Below are 17,186 nucleotides of genomic sequence, written 5' to 3'. Positions count from 1 at the left end.
CCCGCAGGGTCTGACAGCGGCGGGGGACGCGGGGCTGCGCCCGGAGAAATGGGCTCGGAACGGGGAGGGGGATTCTGTTTCTTAGCGGTTAATGTGCCATAAGGGTGACAGGGGCTGGCTGTTTAAACCCTGGTCTGCAGAGGATCCTCCTCGTGCTGAGGCCAGGCCGGGATATCAGCCCGCGGGCAGGGTCAGGAGCAGGCCCCAGGAGGGTGACCACGGTCAGACAAGGCCATTAAGGCCTATTAGTAACTTCACATCCTTTACTGAAACACCAGAGAATACTTACAGAAAAATGACTTAAAAAAGCCTCAGCTGGAATGTCTGTCTCATTAATCACAGAATCACAGAATCACAGAATGTTAGGGATTGGAAGGGACCTCGAAAGATCATCTAGTCCAACCCCCTGCCGGAGCAGGATTGCCTAGACCATATCACACAGGAACGCGTCCAGGCGGGTTTTGAATGTCTCCAGAGAAGGAGACTCCACAACCTCTCTGGGCAGCCCGTTCCAGTGTTCGGTCACCCTCACCATAAAGAAGTTTTTCCTCATATTTAAGTGGAAGCTCCTGTGTTCCAGCTTGCACCCATTGCCCCTTGTCCTGTCAATGGATGTCACTGAGAAGAGCCTGGCTCCATCCTCATGACACTTGCCCTTTACATATTTAAAAGCATTAATGAGGTCACCCCTCAGTCTCCTCTTCTCTAAGCTAAAGAGACCCAGCTCCCTCAGCCTCTCCTCATAAGGGAGATGTTCCACTCCCTTAATCATCTTCGTGGCTCTGCACTGGACTCTCTCTAGCAGTTCCCTGTCCTTCTTGAACTGAGGGGCCCAGAACTGGACACAATATTCCAGATGCGGCCTCACCAGGGCAGAGTAGAGGGGGAGGAGAACCTCTCTCGACCTGCTAACCACACCCCTTCTAATACACCCCAGGATGCCATTGGCCTTCTTGGCCACAAGGGCACACTGCTGGCTCATGGTCATCCTGCTGTCCACTAGGACCCCCAGGTCCCTTTCCCCTCCGCTGCTCTCCAACAGCTCTGCCCCCAACTTGTACTGGTACATGGGGTTGTTCTTGCCCAGATGCAGGACTCTACACTTGCCCTTGTTATATTTCATTAAATTTCTCCCCGCCCAACTCTCCAGCCTGTCCAGGTCTCTCTGAATGGCTGCGCAGCCTTCCGTTGTGTCAGCCACTCCTCCCAGTTTGGTATCATCAGCGAACTTGCTGACAGTGCACTCTATTCCCTCATCCAAGTCATTAATGAATATATTGCATAGTACTGGTCCCAGTACCGACCCTTGAGGGACTCCACTAGACACAGGTGTCCAACTGGACTCTGTCCCATTGACCACCAGAATTAAACATGAGAAAATTCAAACATGAGACAGAAATGAGATTTAGTAAGTTCTGCTGCTCATGATACTTCTTGTTTATACAGGTTGAGCATAATTCTGGAAGCAAACCAGGATTTGGAGCTCACAAATCACAAATACAAGCAGCGAGCACAAGGCAGACACTTCTCTTCCATAACAGGCTGTTGGTGGAGGGCTGCCGTGGTGCTGGAGGAAGTATCTTGCGTTTTTCATACTGCTGGGAATTTAGGCTGCTGTAACAGAACAGAAAATGCCTTCTCGGCAATCCCATAAGAGTGAGAATTAAGAATATCATCACTTTGCTTGCTCAGAGAGAATGAAACTGTAGACGAAGACTTCACATCTCAGATACAGCCTCTTGCGAATTACATTAATGACCTAAATGCTGTGTCTATAAGATAAACGTGCAGACTTTAAGCGAAAGCTTCAGTAAACGCCATGGAAGTGCAGGACTGCCGAGCAGCTGTTGAAGCGTCACTTAATCTCTGTAAGCTCTTAAATACAGCTATTTCCTCGTGCGCTGTTGTGTGGGTAAGGTTGCTTATTCATTTGGGTACGCAAAACATACTTGTGTAGTGCTCTGTTTAGAAGTAGAGGTCATGGGAGGAATTTGGCAGCACCCCATCTTTTTCGAGGCCAGTTTTCCAAGCGCCGCGGTTGCCACAGTTAAGGCACGGAGGGGTTTGAAGGCGGGCGGTGCCGGCTGGGCACATTCGCACTTTTTATTACCGAAACGCTCGGTGCAAATCCCGGCAGCGCGGGGAGCCCGGGGCAGTGACTCGGCGGCGCAGCCCCGCCCCCGACACGCCCCGCTCCGGGCACGCTGTGAGGGCAACGGCTTCACCCGGCTGCCGCGCATGCGCCCTGCGGGAGCCGGCGGGGAGGCGGGCGGCGCGGCCTGGCCCTCCGCCGCCGTGGGGCAGGCGCGGCTCGGCCCCATGGCCGCCGTGTTTCTCGTCACGCTCTACGAGTACTCGCCGCTTTTTTACATCACCGTGGTGTTCGTCTGCTTCCTCGTCACCAGCGGCCTGGTGCTGGGCTGGTGAGTGCGGTGGAAGGGCTGGCACCGGCTGTGGGGGCAGCCAGCACCGTCCCTGTGGGGCCGGCCCTGCCCGTGGAGGCTGGTCTGGGGCGATGGGCCTCGGCTGCGGAGGTCTGGCGGTGTAATGAGGTGGCATGGCGTGGGAGGGGGGTAATGGGAGCGGGCATCCCTTGGGGAAGGAGCTCCGGGAGCGTGGGGTGGCAGTGGGGTGGGTGTGTGGGGGCTGGCAGTGGGGCTGGGTGTGTGGGGGCTGGCAGTGGGGCTGGGTGTGTGGGGGCTGGCAGCGGGGCTGGGGGTGTGGGGCTTGGCAGCGGGGCTGGGGGTGTGGGGCCTGGCAGCGGGGCTGGGGGTGTGGGGCCTGGCAGCGGGGCTGGGGGTGTGGGGCCTGGCAGTGGTCGGGGAAGTGGGGCTGTGTTGAAGAAAGGAGGGTGAGGAGTGCTAGAGACCATAGGGGAAGAGGGGCTGCTCCAGCATGAGAAGGGGAGGATGAAAGCTGGGGAGCAAACAGGGTGGTCGGGAGAGGATCTGACCCTGAGTGAGGTGGTGGGGGTCAGGGCGGGCTGCTCCGAGGGAAAAGTTTGGCACTGTTGGGGATGTCCATCTCAAATCTTGGCGGTAGATAAAATGAGCGGATATTGAGTAAGGTGCCTGGCGTTTGGCCAGGTAGCAGCTACATCTGCCAGGCTTTAAGGCAGGGTTGTTACTGAGGTGTGAGAGTACCCAGGACTGTTGATGGGGCACCAGTCTGTTTCACTGATGAAGGTACGGGGAGAAGGGAGTGTTTCAGGTGAACCGAACAGGGTGCTGGGACTGGGTTGGGGAGGAGCCTTAAACAACTGATCTGCCGAAGTATCTAGAGGGGTGATGAGTGGAAGGCCTTCTCCTGCTTGTGTTTGAGAGGATTCAGTAAAGATGTCACTGTTGTGTTTTTTAGAAACAGGTCCCTGAATGTCTGTCCATAGCACTGTTCTGTCTGTTTTCCTGCCAACTCAGGAGTGTCCGTAAATGTAAATACTGATACTTGCCAAGTGGAGAGCATTGATTAGCAATCAAAATGTTTTATATAGCAATTGTGGATACACCACACTTGGGTGGCTTCTGGAGAGAATAAAAATGACTTATTGCATTTCCAGCCATTGGCTTAACATTAATATCTGTAGTGTTGTGTTTTGATGTTTTCCTTTGTCTCACTTTGAATTACAGATGTTTTAACTGTAGCTGTTTGTTCTCTTGGCAGCTTGTAAATACTCTGCTTGACTTTTCCTTTAGTGCAAAGGCTTTCCCTTTTTTACACCACTTTGTGAGCTGCCACTGGCTCAAACATATGCCATCTATTGCTTTCGGTGTGAATGAAGCACATCTTTTGACCTTTCAGATATGCTTTGTGGAAAGTTTTTGTTCTTGTTTTGCATTGCCTCCCCTAGTGCTGGGTAGGTGGTAGTGAAGGCAAGACTGGTCTTGCTATCCTTCTGCTGGATGAAGCTCCACCTCATTACATACTTGGAGAGAGAGGTAGTGGAAATTCTTTTAATAATTCTCTCTCTCCCAGTGCAAACTGGTGGTATTATATTGCTGTGCACTTCTCTCCACTTTTCTTTTTTCGCTTCATCGGTTCTTTAAAAATATTATCTTTACCAAAAAGTGATCCTGAATCATGATTCAAATAAATCTCTTGCATGTATATCCCAAATCAGTCATCCTTTATCAATTTAATCATTATTTATCTGTTTATAGTAAAGGCTTTGCAATCCCCTCCTGTAAAGTGTCTGAAAGAGGTGCGCCAGAAGATCCTTACATCTGCACACATGTCCATTGATGGTTTTGGGGCTACCGGGTGTGCAGAGGACTGTCCGGATGCATTTTTATTTCAGGATCAGAGATTCTATGTGCATCTGCACTAGATATTATTGCAGTTTATGTAAATATATACAAGCTGTCTTCAGACTAGTTTCTTAAGGAACTCTTAGTCAAGTAGAAGCAGCAGCCAGGAGCTGAGCACATACAAGCACGTGAGTCTGTGGCCAGGTGCTCAGAGATATTTGCTGTTACCTTTGAACTCTGCCGTGCTGTGGCCATATGACCAAGAGCCTCCAAGCAACTTCAGTGCATCTGCAGCCGCAGTTACAGTTTAAGTACTCTTGAACTTACTGATGAAAACAACTTGATCCCTTATTTGCTACACAGAGTACTATAAATGCATATGGTGTCGTATGAGTACATAATACTTGATGTATTGCTGTAATGACATTTTGTTTCCCCCATCATTTTCAGCATCAATTGTCAGCTTGGTTTATGGATGTATTCATGATGGTGTCAGTCAGCCTGAAAAACACCAACTGCTTAGGAATGTTAATGTTTTCATTTGCAAACTCATGCACTGATTTGATGAGCGTCTGTTTTTATGGCCAGCCCTGGAGACCTGTGGCTCTGCTCAGAGAGTCTGAGGAGGTTACTGCACAGGTAGCTTTCTAGAGCCAGCCCAGTAGATGCTCTGAGCATAGGAATGAAGTGGAATTTAGATTAGCTGAATATGGTCCTGTGCGTCTTTTTAGCTGGAGATGAATGCTCGGATTAGGAGGAGCTGTGGCTCAGCACCTGTTTGAGGTCCGGACTGCTCCTTGGAGAAATTAACTCATGAACAAAACCATTGGAAACTCCTGCCTTTTCTAAACCAGCATTGTTCTGAAGAAATTATTTTTCCTCTATACCAGCTGATGATCTAGGCTGATAGAATGTTAGATCATAAAATAAAAACTGTAGCTTTGTTCATCCTTCATACACTGAATACTACCTTAAAATTTACAGAAGCACTGTAGCTATTGTTGAACAGAAAGGCCTTTCTGTACTAGAGGCTTTGTTTCTGTGGCTGCTTTTCATGGTGATTATCCTGTTGCTTTTGACCAGCGAAGAAAGTTTCCAAAGAACAGGGTTTTTACTTTGGAATCAGCCAGATGGTATAAAACAGGAGGCATCTTTATGTGCGGCTGGAGAGATTAGCTCCATTGAGTTTTGGATATTGAATAAGTGAAACAGCTGCTGCACCTGGTTTCTTTGTGAGATGTTTAATGGGTGTACTTCATTACAGCCCCAGTGAAGTCAGCGTGGCTGCGTTTACTTGCATCAGAGAGAGATTTGATCCTCCGTGCGCACAAAGCGTGGCTGAGCGCCCTGTTATATCATTGAAGAAATGCAAATGTTTCCATCAAAGTCTAGCAAACCAAAGGAATGTATCAAAGATGGAGTAATGAGTACAGAGTATTTTATGCCAGCTCAACCTCTTTCCTCTTTGGTGTACGTGTGACACTCAGGCATGCAAGACATTAAATGGTAAAGGCAAATATTTGTTAGACTGCCAGGAACAGGTTGTTGCTCTTGAGAATGGCTTTGAGAATTTTTTTCTGAAGTAGTTTCCTCAACTTGAAAATCACTTTTGACTGATGTTTTTCCCTGTTAGTCTTACAAAGGGCACCTCTCCAACATGCATGAATAGAAAGGAGCCCAATGTCAGTAAAAGCTCTGCTTTTCTTCTTCATTTGACACACAGGAATTGGAAAAGATTTCAAACCCAGGAAAAAGTAGCAGTTAAGCCACAAAATTGTCTGTTTGGCTCAGAGCTGTATTGTATGCGAAATTACTTCAGCAATTTTCAGACTGATTACATTGAAGCTGGTAGTGCCCTTTTCAGGTTGAGTTATTGATAGGAGACCCATCTTACCATAACAGCTGCCATTTCAGTGTACTAAATGGAAACAATTGATGCAGGGAAGAGCCGATGCTTCATGCCATTCGGAGTTTTCCAGCACCCAATGTGCTGATGACTGCATAAACCAAAACTCAAAGCCATTAAACAGGCCATCACGTCAACAGTACAGGTGGCAGTGGCAAAAGCACAAATTCAGGAAGTGCAGCCTGAGCTAATTAATAACTGTTTTCTAAAATGCATTAACAAAAGACTCCCACAGCCTCTCCCTGTTACCTTACTAATGAGACAGGAGTGGATTAATGCAGTCAAGAAAAGTCTCTTCAGTCTCCAAAGCAGTTTTCTGATTGCATATCTGGGACAGTTTCTCTAATCAGCTTTTGGTTATTGAAAGTTATTGCGATCACCTTAAAAAGTGAATTATTTTTAGCCAAGTGTAAAAAGAAATCTGTTGTGGAGCTTGTTTTGTAGATCCTGATCTTCTGTAATGGTTCTTTTAAAAGCCCCAGGCAATACTGAAATCTTTGGGTTTTTTTAATTGATGTCAGAAATCATCCCAAAATAGTCTTCCTCACTTTCTTTGGTTTTTATTTCGATTCATAGGGCGTTTAAACTTTTAAACCTTTGCTTCCTTATCCTTTTAGGGTCAGAATATCGCTTGGGCTAGTGTGCTTGTTTCAGGTTTGAAGGGACCTTAGAGTTTCAGCTTTGATTCAGAGTCTTGAATGTTTTGCACTTGGTTTCTGGCTCAAAGCAGAGGCTTTACAGCCTCTGATTTAATATCAGCACATTGTTGTAATTGAGGTTTACATGGAAAATCGGGATCTTAGTCTCCCATAAAAACGGCTTGCTGGCGGTAGTTACAGCTGGAAATCACAGAATCACAGAATGTCAGGGATTGGAAGGGACCTCAAAAGATCATCTAGTCCAATCCCCCTGCCGGAGCAGGATTACCCAGATCATGTCACACAGGAACGCGTCCAGGCGGGTTTTGAATGTCTCCAGAGAAGGAGACTCCACAACCTCTCTGGGCAGCCCGTTCCAGTGTTCGGTCACCCTCACCGTAAAGAAGTTTTTCCTCATATTTATGTGGAACCTCCTGTGTTCCAGCTTGCACCCATTGCCCCTTGTCCTGTCAAGGGATGTCACTGAGAAGAGCCTGGCTCCATCCTCATGACACTTGCCCTTTACATATTTAAAAGCATTAATGAGGTCACCCCTCAGTCTCCTCTTCTCTAAGCTAAAGAGACCCAGCTCCCTCAGCCTCTCCTCATAAGGGAGATGTTCCACTCTCTTAATCATCTTCGTGGCTCTGCACTGGACTCTCTCTAGCAGTTCCCTGTCCTTCTTGAACTGAGGGGCCCAGAACTGGACACAATATTCCAGATGCGGCCTCACCAGGGCAGAGTAGAGGGGGAGGAGAACCTCTCTCGACCTGCTAACCACACCCCTTCTAATACACCCCAGGATGCCATTGGCCTTCTTGGCCACAAGGGCACACTGCTGGCTCATGGTCATCCTGCTGTCCACTAGGACCCCCAGGTCCCTTTCCCCCTCCGCTGCTCTCCAACAGCTCTGCCCCCAACTTGTACTGGTACATGGGGTTGTTCTTGCCCAGATGCAGGACTCTACACTTGCCCTTGTTATATTTCATTAAATTTCTCCCCGCCCAACTCTCCAGCCTTATCTGGGGTTATCTTAGGGCTGAGTGATTTACTCTAAGGTCTTCCTTTTGAGCACCCGGTCCATTAAGGCTGTTCCATCTTTACAAACAGTGATTTTTTTTATTTGGTTCTGTGATGGGATGTGCAGAATGTCAATTGGGAGAGAGCTCTGGCTCACCATTTACCACTAGAGGGCATTGACCATTCTCATTAATTTTATTCTCTTTCTGGAAACGCAGGAGTAAAGTACTCCCCCTTTAAAGATTTTCTGTGTTACTGTGAAGACTCCTACCTTCTGCCACGAAAAGCCAGAGTCACATTGTCAGGCTGTATTACGCATGCATCCTAGCAGATATTCTGCAAAGCCAAGCTAGCTCTATTTGTTGTGCTGCTTGCTGTTTAGAGCTGAAGAGACATTCAAATATGTCAACACTAACACTTAACCCACTTGTTCTTCTTGTTTCGTGTCTCATAGGTTTGGTTTGGGTGTTCCTGTTATTCTGAGAAACTCAGAAGAAACAGAATCCAGCACAAGAGTACTGAAAAAGCGCATGAGACAAGTGAAGAATCCTTTTGGCTTAGAAATCCCTCATCCTGCTACAGCTTCAGTAACAAGTCAGTGGATTTCTGATGTGCTTGATTTTTGTCAGTTTGGGTTCCTGAACTTAGTACTATGTTTTCTTGCTCTCACCTTTTTCCTTCATCAAAAGTCCTCAGAAACATGCTTCTTCCCGTCGTTACAACAGAAATAATTTTTACACAGCTTCTAAGTGTGGTATTTTTAAAAGTGAAATGTTTGGGTATTTAAGTACAGTTTAATTCTTATTAATGAAAGACTTCCTGCTATAACAGATTTTTACGTAACAAAACCATTTGCTGAGTACCAGCTACTGTGGGCATTTTTTAAACTTTACAGAATTGTAGAATTCTATAGAATTCATTATAGAACATATGCCACCCACTTAAGTCTAAGTCCAGATCTCCAGCGGTGCTTGAAAGTGCACTACTTTTAAATAAATTAAAAAAAAAAAATCTCCCTCTCTTTCTATCCGTGCTTCAGTGGAAACTGAACTTAAATATCTGTTTGGATCAGAGTTCCTGACATCCTTAAAATCACCTACATGGGGAGTGAAATTCATACCCTTCTGCATCATTGGGGAGTAGTAAGCAAGGCTGAGCATTTTCCACCAGCACAGATATGAAGCCTTCCTATGAATGAGAAAAGGGCTACAGCAGTTGTACCCCTCCTTCAACATTAAAAAAAAAACCAAAACCCAACAACTTAGTCTTCAGGTAACTTGGATTTTTCAGGAGGTTTGAGCACTTTAATTTGGTGGGACTTTTCCAGAGTTCTGCTCCTGCTTGTGCAGTAAGTGTTTAGAAGTTAATGGAAACTTCTAAAATAGAAAAGAAATGGAGCACATGGATCCTCTTTTTATCCTCCCTCTGCATGATCAAGAGGGCCTTATTCTTTGAGACCAGAGAGGGTGTTGTAGGCCAGTGATCCAATTAATACCATTGTCTAAAGAGGGAATGGACTTTGGGCTAGGGATTGTGCTCTTGGGTCTGCCAGTGAGTGTGTAAAATGTTACCAGAAGTTTAAAATTTACCCTTCATGAAATGCACATTGCTGCTTTTTGTTAGCTTAATCAGCCGTTTTATCTCCTCGCACCCACTTCCTCATCTCCATGTACTTTCATAAGCACTAAAGCTAGTCTAAATTCTTAGAAAATTAGATTATAATGATAAAAATCTGGGACACTGAAGTTATTTTCTGCCTGTTGCCCTTTAAGAACCTACACTTAGCGGTTCCAGAATTCCTGCACATTGGTGAGTTAATGAAATCCTTATCTTCTTTCTACAAGAGGGTGTAACACTGACACCTGATTGTCTGGAAGACTGTATTCTTACATGCTACTGGGGCTGCAGTGTTCAAAAACTCCACGAAGCGTTGCAGAAACATGCCTACTGCTTCAGAATAAAGACTCCTCAGGCATTAGAGGATGCTCTGTACAGCGAATACCTCTATCGACAACAGTACTTGTATCCTTTTTTAAATTGTTTTGACAAAATATGCTAATTTGTTGGCACAGGGAGTGTTGAGACTTGGGAACACTCGGCGGTTCTTGGCACAATATACTTATGATCAAATATGATGAAAAATATTCTTTATGCAAAAGTCACATTTGTCTACAATTGCAGCAACACTGATTGTTTTCCTTGACACATATAAAGCATTAAAAAAAATGACAAGGAAGAAAAATATTGTCAGTTACCAGAAGATGCTCAAGTTGTCGATTTTGGCCCAGTGCCTAGAGCTCGCTATCCGTTGGTAGCATTGCTGACGTTAGCTGATGAAGAAGACAGAGAAATATATGATATTGTAAGTAATGTAAGAATATATTTTAAGGTCACTGTATTTCAGGTCTGAATGTTTCAGGAGACAGGCTTGAATAAAACAGCTTCCTTTCCCTGTCCCTCAGAATTTTGTCCCTAACTTTATCACTGGTGACTCCAGGGGAGCATGGCAGCAGAGCAAGGATAGTTGTTATATAAAAATTATGTATGCCGTTCAAAAGATGCTTATGGTTTTCACAAAGCTCATATCTGCAAAGGTCCCTGTGGTAAGCCCTGTGGTCAGATGAACTAGGGTTGTGGCAGGTTAGAAAGCTATTACTCTGATTTTTCTGGTCACATAAACCTGTGGTGGAGCTCTTGTGCTGGTAATGGTCTTGGATTGCTGTTGGCAAAGTAGGAGGATTTTTTTTTTTAGTGTCTGGCGCAGATATTTGAACTGATTGCTGACTTGACTGTTAAGAACATAGAAATTACCTTTCTGCGACAGGCCAGCGTCTGTGTAATGCAGTACATTATGTCTCACAGTAACCAGCTCCAGGTCATTTACAGGAAGGTGTGAGAGTCCTGCAGTAGACTGGTATGAGATACTCGACTCCGCAAGAAGGTCTCCTCCTAATCTCTTAGAGTTAAAGCAGCTTCAGCCTTGTCACATGCAGTTCAATATCCCTTCTAAACTCTAAATTGACTGATTCTTTTTGGAATGATTTGGGACGCGCTTTTATCTCCCATCTTTTCATTTGGTTGATAATCTGATAGCACTAACTGCTTGAACAATAATACAAATGAGCTCGGAAGCAAATTGCCTAAATCCACTGAACACTTCTCCATATATTCATTTGGAAATAATTTATAATCACACCAGTGCCTAAGAAATCTATTCTCTTTCCAAGTGATGCCTGTCCTTGACTTCTTGTCACTTGACTGCCTTCCTCCCTCCTGTCCTCGCTCGAGATTTCCACCCCCCCTGCCCCAGCTATTTCCCAGATTAGTACATCTATATATGTTTAGAGCTCAGATTAGTTTAATATAAAGAGATTGTAAATTTTATATTTGAATGTGTTTGACATTAACATAAACATAGGACGAGACGAAACAGCCTCAAGTTGTGCCAGGGGAGGTTTAGATTGGAGATCAGGAACAATTTCTTCACTGAAAGGGTTGTCAAGCATTGGAACAGGCTGCCCAGGGCAGTGGTGGAGTTACCATCCCTGGAGGGATTTAAAAGCTGTGTAGATGTGGTGCTGAGGGACATGGGTTAGTGGTGGGCTTGGCAGTGCTGGGTTAACGGTTGGACTCGATGATCTTAAAGGTCCTTTCCAACCAAAATGATTCTATGGTTCTATGAATTCATAACACCTCTCTTTTGTTCCTTAACATAGAAGAAAGGGTTGGAAGGAGAGTGGGGGAGGTATTTTTCCCCTGGTTTTGGAGAAAAGGAACACAACTGGAATCTGTTAATAGTATGGTCAAAGGAGTAACTCCATCTGAACTCCTTGCCAGACAAATGTCAGAATTGCATCTGTTGTTGTTGAAACAAACTTGTAAAATATAAATATAGTGTGGAAAATGATCTTTGCCACTGTGGCCAGTATGGTATTGCCGCGAGGGATGATACGATTTCTTACATCAGTGCATCGAGCTCCATCTTGGATTATTTTTTTGTGTGTGCGTCCATCACTACGGATGATGTTCCAGTATCTCTTTTCTGGAGGGGTCTAATTTTCATCCTAACTGTATTCGTGGCCATATCATACCTATTTGGGTTTATGCCGTGATTTTCCTCTACCTCCAGAAAATTAGCAGGACCATATATAAGAGTTACAGAAATCATTTGAAGACTGACAGGGCTAAAGTGGAAGAAGGCTTAGATGTTAGACCTGTGTATAAAACAGAAGACTGAGAGTAAGTTGATTATGGTGTACAAGTATTTACAAAGAGAGAAAATACCTGGTGCTCAAGGGGAAGGGATTCTGTAATCAAACAGCATAGCATTTCTGCTAGATCATAGCAGGATGTATTTCTGTATGTATTTCTATACTACAGGACAGAGTAACAGAGGAGACAATAGCTTGAAGATCGAGGTGCTTGCATTAGGAACCGGTCCCACTCACAGCTAAAAAGTTGCCTGGGTGTCTGAACAAACTATGAATTGAGGACACGCGTTGTCATTGAGCAAGCACTTACGTTATGGTGGGATGACATAATACAAATACACTGAGAACAATTAACTTTTAAAGTCTTATTATCAAAACACAAAATCTGTCATTTTAATGGAGATTTAACGGCTTTCAGGTTCCAAAACAAAGCTAATAGCGGTGTGGGGTTTTTTTTGGGTTTTTTGAGGCATTGTAATTTAGAAAAAAAGACCAAAGAATAGTAAATTCAGTTAGTATAAATACATATGTATAGGTAAGGTACCTATATATTTAAACTCTGCATGTAATTATCCATGTAGTGGATTTTGAAGTGCAAGTCTGATTTCCCCTTAAAATTTTTTTTGAACAAAACAGCTTTCTTGCATACTTCATTCCTCTTTTGACAGCTTCTGGGAACTACAATCATTGAATTTAACTTTCTTTTTTTTCCCTGCTTTTTAGAGGCTCTTACGTAATTGGGGCAGGGTGAGGAGTATTAGGCACAGCATGTAAGCTTAGAGTGCTTTTATTTTCAGAAAAGTGACTCTGAAGTCAGCCCAAGGGGTCCTTTTATAATCCTTTCCAGTGAAATTTGTCTTTTGCCTACTCGGTTTACAAGCCGATCGGTGACACTTCTAAATGCTTTTTGGAGTCTAAAAACTGCAGTCTGTGTGTTTGTGAGGAAGGTGGGAGAAAGTAGAGAAGCCTTTGCCTTTTACGTGTTCCCCTGTAATTCTGTGCTCAGACTTCAGCTGACAGCGTCGTTTCTTGTGTTGAAGACAGCCTGGGATGTTGCTGCAGACGTTGTACGGGACTTATGTGCCTGCGCTCGCTCGTGGCTCGGTTGCTGTGGGAAACTCCTCGCAGTTTGTCAACTTCTCTCCCACCTAGGAGGAGCTCATCATGAGTTAGTGGAGTGGAAAGAGGAGTGTAGAAGCTGCTGCTTCTGGTTGGAATTGTTACGCAGGTAGCCTCTCCGAGGCACATCCGTGACTGTAAGCAAGCCCTACCTCAGCTGCATAAGCTCTTACTTTCGGGAGGACTGCACGTGCTTAGGTGCCTTTTTGGTTTGGGACCCAATTCCTTTAGGTGAGAGCAGTCAGAGCGGGTCTCTGCAGTAAACTGGCCGTAGAAGGGCTCCCTAGAGAACCAGGGCAGAAAGCTGAAGCGCCACAGAGCGATATCTTGTGCCACGTCCTGTTTTTACCTTATCCAGCATATTTTTTTGATTTGTGCTTGAAGTCAACGTTGTTGAACACCTGGTTGTCTAAGGAAATAAGCAAGTTAGAGGTTGTAACAAAGTATGCAATCTTTCAAGCAAACTGTTCTATATGAATCATATAATGAAAGGGAAAGTTATTAAACCTAGCTTCTTTTTTTGGTAGATTTCAATGGTGGCTGTAATTCACATTCCTGATGGGAGCTACCGACTTTCCTGCAGAGTATTATATCAGTATCTACTTCTAGCTCAAGGTCAATACCATGATCTGAAGGTAAGCCACGTACCGAGTCTTGTTTCATTTGAGTGACAGTGTTAAGTTTAGTTTGTGTAGGCTTTCAGGAGCCAAAATTAGTATCAGACTTTTATTGTTGTGCAAAGAACTGGATAATAGCTAAAATTAAGTAGTTCCAGCCAAAGTTACTGTACAGAAATATTTTATATGAAAATATTCAAGATTTCCTGGAGAAATTACTTGATTCTAGTCTAGGAGGTCGTGTCCACTTATTAAACCAGTAGTAAGACATTAACTAGCTGTCGAATGCTTCCTCTCTACAGAACATTTGTTACCTCCTTGCTAGTCTCTCAAGCCAGCACTTTCTCATATACTGCCCTTCAGTTGGGAAAGCCTCAGAAGAAACTTTTTTTTTTTAATTTTTTACCGCAATACATGCACAGAGGTTAGGAATCTGCCTAGCACGTGCCATTCTAAGTTAAACCAATGTTCCCATTATTCTGTTCCAGTTGCCCTTATCTATGCATGTTGTGGGACTATCTTTGTCCTGTGTCTGTCAGGCAGTTGATGATGTGATTCTGTGCGATTTGTGTTTATATTACTGTGGTAATGAACATAACATGTTATTGATAAGCTAGAAATTGAGCCAAATAAATTCTATTGACTCGATTAGCATTCATTCAGAAATAGATCTGTGCAAAGAAATGTTTGTCCTGGCCAATTTTTGCTGACATAGTTGATCCAGGTAAACTTCCTTGTTGATCCCCTTAAGTTCTCTTTTTATGTGTTAGTTGCTTGTTGTAAAAACACTGCTTAAACTGAACAGAAATAACTCTGCAGCTTCGTTTTGTGTACTTGTATAGTGTGTTCTCTGTGGGCATCTTCGGCTGCATGGTAGTTTACTGGCTTTATTTGGAGATCATGCCCAGAAGAATTTGCACTTCACAGAAAAAAAGGCAAAAAGGAGTAGGGGATTGTAGTATGAGCAAGAGCAGAATGGGTTGAATGAAGTAGATTTGACAGCTTGGTAGATATATTTTTGGTAGGAATGGGTAGAAGCATCCCTCTAGGCAGAGAGAATCATATACCAGAAACAAAAACCTGAGCTGTTCAAAACCTGGGCAGTTCTGTTAAAGTTCATGCATGTACATTGATTTGATTCAGCTAAGATTTGATGACTTATCCTTAATATTTTCCCAGTGTTTTATGTAATGCTATGCTTCTGAAATGCCTTTAACTGAAGGCCAGGCAACTGTCAGGACTCATGCAAAGAGTGAGTCTGCCAGTATTTGACCCAGTGGAAACCAGTGAATCTGACTCAGTGGAACTTGCATCGCATGTGTGTGTTCAGGTATCGGGGGGGGGGGGGGAGTTTGCTGATTTCTAAATATTTGTGTATATGTGTATTTTAGCAACTCTTCATGTCTGCAAATAGTACTGCACCATCTTCAAGCGATATGTCCCCTGGTGTGAGAAGCACTGACAGAAGCTTGCTAGAAAAGGCTGGACTGGCTGAAGAACCAGAATTGCATGAAGAAAACAGTAAAGACTGTGTTGTTTGCCAAAATGGCACGGTGAACTGGGTACTCCTGCCCTGCAGGCACGCGTGCTTGTGTGATGGCTGCATTAAGTATTTTCAGCAGTGTCCAATGTGTAGGCAGTTTGTTCAAGAATCTTTTCCACTTTGCAGTAAAAAGGAGCAAGATGAAGATGAACCGACCCATATCTTGCAAGATGTTCTTCCTGGATGAGTTTTTTAGTGGGGGGAAAAAAAATAGAACTGGGTTGTATGCACCAAGATTAAATGTAGAAAACAGACTGTTTATGGGAGGATATGTAGCATTAAATTGTATGGTTTTGCTTTTTATTAGGTAATTTTCAGCTTCTTTATTTGTCTTCGCTCCATATGCTTGCAGGAACACTACACTTATCCATGCAATGTGGACAGAAGAAGTGCGTAGGATGTCTTTGAAGGATGTGATTTTATTTATAACTTCTTACTAGTTTTTCATGGAGTACTATTGGAGGCTATTTTGATTACTAAATTTAGTATCTCTGCTAAAGAAAGAATAAAACTTGCAAGTGAATTTGCACACAGCTCGTTCTATATTTATTGTATTTAAAATAGTAGAACGATGTATCATTTTAACTCAGTATAATTTAGAAACGTAGCACTTTACAGAATGTATCAAATGAAGGAAACTAAATATTCTTTGTTGTTAAACCCGTGTATATTTATTTAGTAGATGAAGGCTGGACTGTGGCAGGGGCTGGGAGTTGCAGGCATGATTCAGGACACTGTTTCTGGCTGTTTGGAAAGATTTGTGTGTGTGTGTGTGTGCATGTGTGTGTGAGGGACCTTAGCCAAAGCCCGTTGGAATGAGTGGAAAGATTTTTGTTGATTGTTGTTGGCTTGAACTAAATGTTGCTGACACTTTCAAGCCTGAGCCTCTGCTATGTCATCTTGAGACACAGACTTTCAGTCTTGTTAGCAATGGCTGTAAGAACTTGTTCTCCATGCAAATGTTTGTTAATTACTCCATAGAGTGGTTACTTGGGCAGCTTTGTGGTGCTATTCTTATACGAGTAGCTTGCTTTGGGGAATTTCCAACTCTTTTTACTTGCATTGTCAGCTTGGATGCAAAGTTTACCATTTACCTTTTATCAATAGTCCCAGGGAATTTACTTACTGTAATGAAAAAAGAAGCTAAAGAATAGCAGAAAATTATTTCTTTTTCCCTCCAATGGTGTATTGTCAAAAACAATAAAAATGGCTGTTGAGAAGAGAAATTGTTGGTTTGCTTCTTGAGAGAGAGCTGAATTCTCCTAAAGACAGACAGACCGGGTTCCACATCTGCTCGTGTAAGACAAAAATACAAATGCTCATTAGAACCCATAGAAAATGGGGAGTAGCTGCTTTCTGTCCTCCCTCCTGTTCCCTTGCAGCTTTGCCCCACATCCAATTCCAGGACAGCTGCACAGTCTCAGGGAGAGAAAGCCGTGCCCCAAGCTATTCAGCCGCACTCTCCTGCAGCTCCTTCAACGGTGCTGCCGGTATAAGGTACACACAAGGTGCTGCAGACCTCCAAAACGGGGAAGGAAGCTTCTCCTACTCAAAGGTGTTCCATCTTCCTATTTCCATCATTGTTTTTTTTGTTGTTGTTTTGCCATGACCCTGCTTCCAAACTCCTGGCAATTGCCTCTGAGGAAAAGATTTAGGTGGTGGTGGTGGGAAGAGTAATGCTTAGTTGTAAAGACAGGTAGAGGTTGGGAATTGATGCATGTAGCCACAAATTTCCAGCTGGCTGTCCGTAAGACAATTTATTTGGTCTACGTAAAGTGACCTTCCTTGCCAGGGACACCTCCGGAATAAACTGCTGGCCAAATCAGCCTTTTGTTTGCACTGTATCTCAAAGAGCAATTAAATACCTAGGTGTCTGCAGGGACTGATC

The 17,186-nt window shown here is 44.0% G+C and overlaps 1 protein-coding gene across 4 annotated transcripts; it reads left to right on the top strand.

Annotated features, from left to right (window-relative positions):
• The first annotated feature begins 2,255 nt into the window (after positions 1-2,255).
• Positions 2,256-16,524, top strand: CGRRF1 (cell growth regulator with ring finger domain 1). Of its 4 annotated transcripts, none has more exons than XR_011047989.1 (7): positions 2,256-2,423; positions 8,263-8,402; positions 9,653-9,830; positions 10,023-10,170; positions 13,666-13,773; positions 14,935-15,085; positions 15,170-15,255. XR_011047989.1 is itself a non-coding variant. In XM_068398669.1 (6 exons), exons 1-6 carry the CDS (start codon positions 2,320-2,322, stop codon positions 15,483-15,485), a joined length of 1,017 nt encoding a protein of 338 aa, XP_068254770.1. In that variant the 5' UTR covers positions 2,256-2,319; the 3' UTR covers positions 15,486-16,524. The 4 variants fall into 4 exon arrangements, 2 of the variants coding, with proteins under 2 accessions (XP_068254770.1, XP_068254771.1); XR_011047990.1 differs by lacking the exon at positions 15,170-15,255 and adding an exon at positions 15,147-15,169 and having other exon boundaries at positions 14,935-15,073; XM_068398669.1 differs by lacking the exon at positions 14,935-15,085 and having other exon boundaries at positions 15,147-16,524.
• The last annotated feature ends 662 nt before the right edge of the window (positions 16,525-17,186 follow it).

Source organism: Nyctibius grandis, chromosome 4 (assembly GCF_013368605.1).
Source record: "Nyctibius grandis isolate bNycGra1 chromosome 4, bNycGra1.pri, whole genome shotgun sequence".
In the NCBI taxonomy this organism is placed as follows: Eukaryota; Metazoa; Chordata; class Aves; order Nyctibiiformes; family Nyctibiidae; genus Nyctibius; species Nyctibius grandis.
The sequence above is the reverse complement of the archived record's forward strand: the minus strand, read 5'-3'. Positions and strand labels throughout refer to the sequence as shown.

Excerpts from the sequence above, each read along its gene's own strand:
- CGRRF1 (XM_068398669.1), top strand. The coding sequence starts at position 2,320 with ATGGCCGCCGTGTTTCTCGTCACGCTCTACGAGTACTCGCCGCTTTTT. Across the intron at positions 8,403-9,652 it reads TGCTACAGCTTCAGTAACAA|AGGGTGTAACACTGACACCT; the intron begins GTCAGTGGATTT and ends TCTTTCTACAAG. Across the intron at positions 10,171-13,665 it reads ACAGAGAAATATATGATATT|ATTTCAATGGTGGCTGTAAT; the intron begins GTAAGTAATGTA and ends TTTTTTTGGTAG.